The following is an 11,086-nucleotide window of genomic DNA, read 5'->3' as shown; positions in this document are numbered from 1 at the left end:
CAGGGTGGAGAGTCTGGAATCTGATTGATTGCTTCTGTGGACAGGTGTCTTTTATACAGGTAACGAGCTGAGATTAGGAGGACTCCCTTTAAGAGAGTGCTCCTAATTCCAGCTTGTTACCTGTATAAAAGACACCTGGGAGCCAGAAATCTTGCTGATGGATAAGGGATCAAATACTTATTTCACTCATTGACATGCAAATTAATGTATAACTTTTATGACATGCGTTTTTCTGGATTTTTTTTTGTAATTCTGTCTCTCACTGTTAAAATACACCTACCATTAAAATGATAGATTAATAATTTTTTTGTCAGTGGGCAAATATTCACAATCAGCAGGGGATCAAATACGTTTTTTCCTCACTGTATATCATGTGTAGATAATGTATAAGATGGATAGAATACCTGACTTGCTGCATTGCGTGGATAATGCATAGATTGTGTAGTTTCATGCATGGCCGCGATACGGGTTAGAATTTTCTTTAGATTTGTATTTAAAATCCAGTGATATTGTCCTGTGTGGGACTTTATTCCCAGGATTGTGATTGCCATCAGTAATCTGGGCAGGGACTCATTACACTCACACACTGTGCCATTCAATTGACTGATTCCACCCTGCCTTTCACTGACTGACATTTCAGGTTGGGTCAGGCCCTGTTACCATGGAGATGGAATGATGACATGGGAGCAGTGGGTGGATCTAAGCTCACCTGGCCCCAGGTGAGATTGTCTTTGTATGAAGGATAGCTGGCGCTGCTGCTGCTTTCTATGTGTGTCTGAGACTGTGTCTGCCTGTCCTGGGGATGTCAGAGACTCCCAGAATCCAGCTAAAAGATGAAGCTGCCCCCTGAAAAATGGAGTGAGGGGGTGCAGATGGGAGAGTCCTCTGGGGGAGACATGCAGCTGGGGGAGACAGTCGGGGGAGGAGAGGTGTCTGCTAGCCCAGAAACTGCACAGGTAAGTGGATATCCTAAATATAGACAGACTGACAGGGATCCGTAAAAAACAGACCTTTATTCTGATTGATTAGAAAACTTTGCGTACGGAAAAGGAAAGCTATCAAATATTTCTAAATAGAGAAATATTAACGCATGGATACACATCACATTTACAGCAATATCTCTTCAATTCATACATCCTGCCTGGACCACTGCACCGGTCTTCTCCTGGCACATTGAGGGGCGCTGTGTTCTCCTGGCACATTGAAGGGCGCTGTGTTCTCCTGGCACATTGAGGGGCGCTGTGTTCTCCTGGCACATTGAGGGGCGCTGTGTTCTCCTGGCACATTGAGGGGCGCTGTGTTCTCCTGGCACATTGAGGGGCGCTGTGTTCTCCTGGCACATTGAGGGGCGCTGTGTTCTCCTGGCACATTGAGGGGCGCTGTGTTCTCCTGGCACATTGAGGGGCGCTGTGTTCTCCTGGCACATTGAGGGGCGCTGTGTTCTCCTGGCACATTGAGGGGCGCTGTGTTCTCCTGGCACATTGAGGGGCGCTGTGTTCTCCTGGCACATTGAGGGGCGCTGTGTTCTCCTGGCACATTGAGGGGCGCTGTGTTCTCCTGGCACATTGAGGGGCGCTGTGTTCTCCTGGCACATTGAGGGGCGCTGTGTTCTCCTGGCACATTGAGGGGCGCTGTGTTCTCCTGGCACATTGAGGGGCGCTGTGTTCTCCTGGCACATTGAGGGGCGCTGTGTTCTCCTGGCACATTGAGGGGCGCTGTGTTCTCCTGGCACATTGAGGGGCGCTGTGTTCTCCTGGCACATTGAGGGGCGCTGTGTTCTCCTGGCACATTGAGGGGCGCTGTGTTCTCCTGGCACATTGAGGGGCGCTGTGTTCTCCTGGCACATTGAGGGGCGCTGTGTTCTCCTGGCACATTGAGGGGCGCTGTGTTCTCCTGGCACATTGAGGGGCGCTGTGTTCTCCTGGCACATTGAGGGGCGCTGTGTTCTCCTGGCACATTGAGGGGCGCTGTGTTCTCCTGGCACATTGAGGGGCGCTGTGTTCTCCTGGCACATTGAGGGGCACGGTGTTCTCCTGGCACATTGAGGGGCACGGTGTTCTCCTGGCACATTGAGGGGCACGGTGTTCTCCTGGCACATTGAGGGGCGCTGTGTTCTCCTGGCACATTGAGGAGCGCTGTGTTCTCCTGGCACATTGAGGGGCGCTGTGTTCTCCTGGCACATTGAGGGGCGCTGTGTTCTCCTGGCACATTGAGGGGTGCTGTGTTCTCCTGGCACATTGAGGGGTGCTGTGTTCTCCTGGCACATTGAGGAGCGCTGTGTTCTGGCACATTGAGGGGTGCTGTGTTCTCCTGGCACATTGAGGGGTGCTGTGTTCTCCTGGCACATTGAAGGGTGCTGTGTTCTCCTGGCACATTGAGGGGCGCTGTGTTCTCCTGGCACAATGAGCGGCGCTGTGTTCTCCTGGCACATTGAGGGGCGCTGTGTTCTCCTGGCACATTGAGGGGCGCTGTGTTCTCCTGGCACATTGAGGAGCGCTGTGTTCTCCTGGCACATTGAGGAGCGCTGTGTTCTCCTGGCACATTGAGGAGCGCTGTGTTCTCTTGGCACATTGAGGGGTGCTGTGTTCTAGCACATTGAGGGGCGCTGTGTTCTCCTGGCACATTGAGGAGCGCTGTGTTCTCCTGGCACATTGAGGAGCGCTGTGTTATCCTGGCACATTGAGGAGCGCTGTGTTATCCTGGCACATTGATGGGCACTGTGTTCTGGCACATTGAGGGGCGCTGTGTTCTCCTGGCACATTGAGGGGTGCTGTGTTCTCCTGGCACATTGAGGGGCACGGTGTTCTCCTGGCACATTGAGGGGCACGGTGTTCTCCTGGCACATTGAGGGGCGCTGTGTTCTCCTGGCACATTGAGGAGCGCTGTGTTCTCCTGGCACATTGAGGGGCGCTGTGTTCTCCTGGCACATTGAGGGGCGCTGTGTTCTCCTGGCACATTGAGGGGTGCTGTGTTCTCCTGGCACATTGAGGGGTGCTGTGTTCTCCTGGCACATTGAGGAGCGCTGTGTTCTGGCACATTGAGGGGTGCTGTGTTCTCCTGGCACATTGAGGGGTGCTGTGTTCTCCTGGCACATTGAAGGGTGCTGTGTTCTCCTGGCACATTGAGGGGCGCTGTGTTCTCCTGGCACAATGAGCGGCGCTGTGTTCTCCTGGCACATTGAGGGGCGCTGTGTTCTCCTGGCACATTGAGGGGCGCTGTGTTCTCCTGGCACATTGAGGGGCGCTGTGTTCTCCTGGCACATTGAGGGGTGCTGTGTTCTCCTGGCACATTGAGGAGCGCTGTGTTCTCCTGGCACATTGAGGAGCGCTGTGTTCTCTTGGCACATTGAGGGGTGCTGTGTTCTAGCACATTGAGGGGCGCTGTGTTCTCCTGGCACATTGAGGAGCGCTGTGTTCTCCTGGCACATTGAGGAGCGCTGTGTTATCCTGGCACATTGAGGAGCGCTGTGTTATCCTGGCACATTGATGGGCACTGTGTTCTGGCACATTGAGGGGCGCTGTGTTCTCCTGGCACATTGAGGGGTGCTGTGTTCTCCTGGCACATTGAGGGGTGCTGTGTTCTCCTGGCACATTGAGGGGTGCTGTGTTCTCCTGGCACATTGAGGGGTGCTGTGTTCTCCTGGCACATTGAGGGGCGCTGTGTTCTCCTGGCACATTGAGGGGCGCTGTGTTCTCCTGGCACATTGAGCGGCGCTGTGTTCTCCTGGCACATTGAGGGGTGCTGTGTTCTCCTGGCACATTGAGGGGTGCTGTGTTCTCCTGGCACATTGAGGGGCGCTGTGTTCTCCTGGCACATTGAGGGGCGCTGTGTTCTCCTGGCACATTGAGGGGCGCTGTGTTCTCCTGGCACATTGAGGGGTGCTGTGTTCTCCTGGCACATTGATGGCGCTGCATCTTGCACAGTTCAAGGAAAAGCAAATCATCCTTTAACGTGTGCTGAGAGGCACGACTTTCATTCTGGCACACTGTGGGGCACTGCGTCCGGTCTGGTACACCGAGGGACAACGTGTCTGTTTGGCACACTGATTGGCACTGCATCCTGCCCAGTTCTTAGAGGAGAACGCCGGAAAAACTACTGGTCTGAGCAATGAAGTGAAGCTTGGCACTAATTCCCAGCCATGTTCAGCCAGAAATTGCATTTGTTAGAGAAGGAAATGGCTCAGTGCATTAACCTCTAGATTACCTATTAATAGAGATACACGCCCATCTTTAGAGCAACTCGTAAAAAATAAACCTGCAGCAATTGAGGGTTTAAAAATAAACTGTGAGCTATAAAAACTGCGCCTCACTTCCTCGTCTGGGAACGATCAGAGTAGTCCACATAGAGAACCGCCTACCAGTGGAATGTATAGAAGTGAATATGGCTCATTTAAAGAGATAGCGGCTGTAACACCTGACTGTCACCTCCTGCCCTGTGCTGTGTATAGCGCTCTCAATATAGCGCTCTCTGTATAGCCCTCTCTGTATAGCCCGCTCTCTGTATAGCCCGCTCTCTGTATAGCCCGCTCTCTGTATAGCGTTCTCTGTATAGCGCTCTCTGTATAAATATAGTCTCCTCCTTTACTGTGTTGATTCCCTTTATGTATTTAAATGTTTCTATCATATCCCCCCTGTCTCGTCTTTCCTCCAAGCTATACATGTTAAGATCCTTTAACCTTTCCTGGTAAGTTTTATCCTGCAATCCATGAACCAGTTTAGTAGCCCTTCTCTGAACTCTCTCTAAGGTATCAATATCCTTCTGAAGATACAGTCTCCAGTACTGCGTACAGTACTCCAAGTGAGGTCTTACCAGTGTTCTGTACAATGGCATGAGCACTTCCCTCTTTCTACTGCTAATACCTCTCCTTATACAACCAAGCATTCTGCTAGCATTTCCTGCTGCTCTATTACATTGTCTGCCTACCTTTAAGTCATCAGAAATAATCACCCCTAAATCCCTTTCCTCAGATGTTGAGGTTAGGACTCTATCAAATATTCTGTACTCTGCCCTTGGATTTTTACGTCCAAGATGCATTATCTTGCACTTATCCACATTAAATGCCAGTTGCCACAACTCTGACCATTTTTCTAGTTTACCTAAATCATTTGCCATTTGGCTTATCCCTCCTGGAACATCAACCCTGTTACATATCTTAGTATCATCCGCAAAAAGACACACCTTACCATCAAGACCTTCTGCAATATCACTAATAAAAATATTAAAGAGAATGGGTCCAAGTACAGATCCCTGAGGTACCCCACTGGTGACAAGCCCAAGCTTCGAATATACTCCATTGACTACAACCCTCTGTTGCCTGTCACTCAGCCACTAACTTACCCATTCAACAATATTGGAATCCAAACTTAAAGATTGTAGTTAATTAATAAGCCTATAAATTATAGCTGAACCGGCCCGGGGAGTTGAATCACTGTGATCCAAACTGTAATTAGATGAGATTAGTTTATTAAACTAGCTGTCTCACTCAGTGCAATTCGTTTACAAGGCAATGAGAAGAGCGTGGACACATTCCTTGTGTTAGGAGAAAGAATCCATCAAATTAATGAGAGTGCTTTCTGACGTTTGATATCGTTGGCGTTATGTGCTGTGTGAGCAATAATACTCCCAGTAATGTGTCTGAGTGTATAACAGAGCTCCACAGCAATAATACTCCCAGTAATGTGTCTGAGTGTATAACAGAGCTCCACATGAATAATACTCCCAGTAATGTGTCTGAGTGTATAACAGAGCTCCCCAGCAATAATACTCCCAGTAATGTGTCTGAGTGTATAACAGCACTCCACAGCAATAATACTCCCAGTAATATGTCTGAGTGTATAACAGAGCCCCACAGCAATAATACTCCCAGTAATGTGTCTGCGTGTATAACAGAGCCCCACAGCAATAATACTCCCAGTAATGTGTCTGAGTGTATAACAGAGCTCCCCAGCAATAATACTCCCAGTAATGTGTCTGAGTGTATAACAGAGCCCCACAGCAATAATACTCCCAGTAATGTGTCTGAGTGTATAACAGAGCTCCCCAGCAATAATACTCCCAGTAATGTGTCTGAGTGTATAACAGAGCTCTGCAGCAATAATACTCCCAGTAATGTGTCTGAGTGTATAACAGAGCTCTGCAGCAATAATACTCCCAGTAATGTGTCTGAATGTATAACAGAGCTCCACAGCAATAATACTCCCAGTAATGTGTCTGAGTGTATAACAGCACTCCACAGCAATAATACTCCCAGTAATGTGTCTGAGTGTATAACAGCACTCCACAGCAATAATACTCCCAGTAATATGTCTGAGTGTATAACAGAGCCCCACAGCAATAATACTCCCAGTAATGTGTCTGAGTGTATAACAGAGCTCTGCAGCAATAATACTCCCAGTAATGTGTCTGAATGTATAACAGAGCTCCACAGCAATAATACTCCCAGTAATGTGTCTGAATGTATAACAGAGCTCCACAGCAATAATACTCCCAGTAATGTGTCTGAGTGTATAACAGAGCTCCACAGCAATAATACTCCCAGTAATGTGTCTGAATGTATAACAGAGCTCCGCAGCAATAATACTCCCAGTAATGTGTCTGAGTGTATAACAGAGCTCTGCAGCAATAATACTCCCAGTAATGTGTCTGAGTGTATAACAGAGCTCCACAGCAATAATACTCTCAGTAATGTGACTGAGTGTATAACAGAGCTCCACAGCAATAATACTCCCAGTAATGTGTCTGAGTGTATAACAGAGCTCCACAGCAATAATACTCCCAGTAATGTGTCTGAGTGTATAACAGAGCTGTGCAGCAATAATACTCCCAGTAATGTGTCTGAATGTATAACAGAGCTCCACAGCAATAATACTCCCAGTAATGTGTCTGAGTGTATAACAGAGCTCCACAGCAATAATACTCCCAGTAATGTGTCTGAGTGTATAACAGAGCTGTGCAGCAATAATACTCCCAGTAATGTGTCTGAATGTATAACAGAGCTCCACAGCAATAATACTCCCAGTAATGTGTCTGAGTGTATAACAGAGCTCCACAGCAATAATACTCCCAGTAATGTGTCTGAGTGTATAACAGAGCTCCACAGTAATAATACTCTCAGTAATGTGACTGAGTGTATAACAGAGCTCCACAGCAATAATACTCCCAGTAATGTGTCTGAGTGTATAACAGAGCCCCACAGCAATAATACTCCCAGTAATGTGTCTGAGTGTATAACAGAGCTCCACAGCAATAATACTCCCAGTAATGTGTCTGAGTGTATAACAGAGCCCACAGCAATAATACTCCCAGTAATGTGTCTGAGTGTATAACAGAGCCCACAGCAATAATACTCCCAGTAATGTGTCTGAGTGTATAACAGAGCTCCACAGCAATAATACTCTCAGTAATGTGTCTGAGTGTATAACAGAGCCCCACAGCGATAATACTCCCAGTAATGTGTCTGAGTGTATAACAGAGCTCCACAGCGATAATACTCCCAGTAATGTGTCTGAGTGTATAACAGAGCTCCACAGCAATAATACTCCCAGTAATGTGTCTGTGTATAACAGAGCTCCACAGCAATAATACTCCCAGTAATGTGTCTGTATAACAGAGCTCCACAGTAATAATACTCCCAGTAATGTGTATGTGTATAACAGAGCTCCACAGCAATAATACTCCCAGTAATGTGTCTGAGTGTATAACAGAGCTCCACAGCAATAATACTCCCAGTAATGTGTCTGAGTGTATAACAGAGCTCCACAGTAATAATACTCCCAGTAATGTGTCTGAGTGTATAACAGAACTCCACGGCAATAATACTCCCAGTAATGTGTCTGAGTGTATAACAGAGCTCCACAGTAATAATACTCCCAGTAATGTGTCTGAGTTATAACAGAGCTCCACAGCAATAATACGCCCAATAATGTGTCTGAGTGTATAACAGAGCTCCACAGCAATAATACTCCCAGTAATGTGTCTGACTGTATAACGGAGCTCCACAGCAATAATACTCCCAGTAATGTGTCTGAGTGTATAACAGAGCCCCACAGCGATAATACTCCCAGCAATGTGTCTGTATAACAGAGCTCCACAGCGATAATACTCCCAGTAATGTGTCTGAGTGTATAACAGAGCTCCACAGCAATAATACTCCCAGTAATGTGTCTGAGTGTATAACAGAGCTCCACAGCAATAATACTCCCAGTAATGTGTCTGTGTATAACAGAGCTCCACAGCAATAATACTCCCAGTAATGTGTCTGTATAACAGAGCTCCACAGTAATAATACTCCCAGTAATGTGTCTGTGTATAACAGAGCTCCACAGCAATAATACTCCCAGTAATGTGTCTGTATAACAGAGCTCCACAGTAATAATACTCCCAGTAATGTGTATGTGTATAACAGAGCTCCACAGCAATAATACTCCCAGTAATGTGTCTGTATAACAGAGCTCCACAGTAATAATACTCCCAGTAATGTGTCTGTGTATAACAGAGCTCCACAGCAATAATACTCCCAGTAATGTGTCTGTGTATAACAGAGCTCCACAGTAATACTACTCCCAGTAATGTGTCTGTGTATAACAGAGCTCCACAGCAATAATACTCCCAGTAATGTGTCTGACTGTATAACAGAGCTCCACAGCAATAATACTCCCAGTAATGTGTCTGAGTGTATAACAGAGCTCCACAGCAATAATACTCCCAGTAATGTGTCTGCGTGTATAACAGAGCTCCACAGCAATAATACTCCCAGTAATGTGTCTGTATAACAGAGCTCCACAGCCATAATAATCGCAGTAATGTGTCTGTGTATAACAGAGCTCCACAGCAATAATACTCCCAGTAATGTGTCTGTATAACAGAGCTCCACAGTAATAATACTCCCAGTAATGTATCTGTGTATAACAGAGCTCCACAGCAATAATACTCCCAGTAATGTGTCTGACTGTATAACAGAGCTCCACAGCAATAATACTCCCAGTAATGTGTCTGTATAACAGAGCTCCACAGTAATAATACTCCCAGTAATGTGTCTGTGTATAACAGAGCTCCACAGCAATAATACTCCCAGTAATGTGTCTGAGTGTATAACAGAGCTCCACAGCAATAATACTCCCAGTAATGTGTCTGAGTTATAACAGAGCTCCACAGCAATAATACGACCAATAATGTGTCTGAGTGTATAACAGAGCTCCACAGCAATAATACTCCCAGTAATGTGTCTGACTGTATAACAGAGCTCCACAGCAATAATACTCCCAGTAATGTGTCTGCGTGTATAACAGAGCTCCACAGCAATAATACTCCCAGTAATGTGTCTGTATAACAGAGCTCCACAGCCATAATAATCGCAGCAATGTGTCTGAGTGTATAACAGAGCTCCACAGTAACAATACCCCCAGTAATGTGTATGTATAACAGAGCTCCACAGTAATAATACTCCCAGTAATGTGTCTGTGTATAACAGAGCTCCACAGCAATAATACTCCCAGTAATGTGTCTGTATAACAGAGCTCCACAGTAATAATACTCCCAGTAATGTGTCTGTGTATAACAGAGCTCCACAGCAATAATACTCCCAGTAATGTGTCTGTATAACAGAGCTCCACAGTAATAATACTCCCAGTAATGTGTATGTGTATAACAGAGCTCCACAGCAATAATACTCCCAGTAATGTGTCTGTATAACAGAGCTCCACAGTAATAATACTCCCAGTAATGTGTCTGTGTATAACAGAGCTCCACAGCAATAATACTCCCAGTAATGTGTCTGTGTATAACAGAGCTCCACAGTAATACTACTCCCAGTAATGTGTCTGTGTATAACAGAGCTCCACAGCAATAATACTCCCAGTAATGTGTCTGACTGTATAACAGAGCTCCACAGCAATAATACTCCCAGTAATGTGTCTGAGTGTATAACAGAGCTCCACAGCAATAATTCTCCCAGTAATGTCTGCGTGTATAACAGAGCTCCACAGCAATTATACTCCCAGTAATGTGTCTGTATAACAGAGCTCCACAGCCATAATAATCGCAGTAATGTGTCTGTGTATAACAGAGCTCCACAGCAATAATACTCCCAGTAATGTGTCTGTATAACAGAGCTCCACAGTAATAATACTCCCAGTAATGTGTCTGTGTATAACAGAGCTCCACAGCAATAATACTCCCAGTAATGTGTCTGACTGTATAACAGAGCTCCACAGCAATAATACTCCCAGTCATGTGTCTGAGTGTATAACAGAGCTCCACAGCAATAATACTCCCAGTAATGTGTCTGAGTGTATAACAGAGCTCCACAGCAATAATACTCCCAGTAATGTGTCTGAGTGAACAACAGAGCTCCACAGCAATAATACTCCCAGTAATGTGTCTGGGTGTATAACAGAGCTCCACAGTAATAATACTCCCAGTAATGTGTCTGTGTATAACAGAGCTCCACAGCAATAATACTCCCAGTAATGTGTCTGACTGTATAACAGAGACCCACAGCAATAATACTCCCAGTAATGTGTCTGAGTGTATAACAGAGCTCCACAGCAATAATACTCCCAGTAATGTGTCTGAGTGTATAACAGAGACCCACAGCAATAATACTCCCAGTAATGTGTATTTAAACAATGAATGTGTATAGAAATTGGTGAAATTAGTAAAAGCCATTTCTCCAGTCTGTTGCTGTACCTGGCAACCTGCCCCTAAAGTGATTTGTTCTGTAACTAACGCAGCGTTGCGTGGAGTGTGAGGAGATGGAAATATTCAATCTGCTGCAAAAACTGCCCCTCTCTGTTGCTATTGCAGAACTTGTTGGAACTTGCTGTACTCTATCAGGACGTTCTGGCTCTGCCTGGAGGATGTGGGATGACTCAACATTCAAGGAATGGCCCTTAATCCAATAATCTGCACCATTATTCAGTTACTGCAAGATTCGACCTCCAAACTGTCAAACGCAGACCCCAAAACACCCCATACCGTATAAACATCTGCTAATTACACTGCTGCAACTCCTACAACTCTCAGCCGTAACCGTGTTATAGTCTCATTATAGGACGCAGATTGTTCCCCGTTTCTGTCTATATTGTAT

The 11,086-nt window shown here is 46.1% G+C and overlaps 1 protein-coding gene across 3 annotated transcripts in view; it reads left to right on the top strand.

The window, feature by feature from the left end:
• Positions 1-757: 757 nt before the first annotated feature.
• Positions 758-11,086, top strand: part of LOC134573415 (sodium-dependent proline transporter-like) — a 34,591-nt gene continuing 24,262 nt past the window's right edge. For all 3 annotated transcript variants that reach the window (XM_063433190.1, XM_063433182.1, XM_063433174.1), the window contains exon 1: positions 758-956. In XM_063433190.1, the coding sequence (XP_063289260.1) occupies positions 834-956 (123 nt within the window). In that variant the 5' untranslated portion in view covers positions 758-833. The remainder of the gene's footprint in view (positions 957-11,086) is intronic.

This window comes from Pelobates fuscus, chromosome 1, assembly GCF_036172605.1.
Source record: "Pelobates fuscus isolate aPelFus1 chromosome 1, aPelFus1.pri, whole genome shotgun sequence".
NCBI lineage: Eukaryota > Metazoa > Chordata > Amphibia > Anura > Pelobatidae > Pelobates > Pelobates fuscus.
Note: the sequence above shows the minus strand (reverse complement) of the source record. Positions and strands in the feature narration are given on the sequence as shown.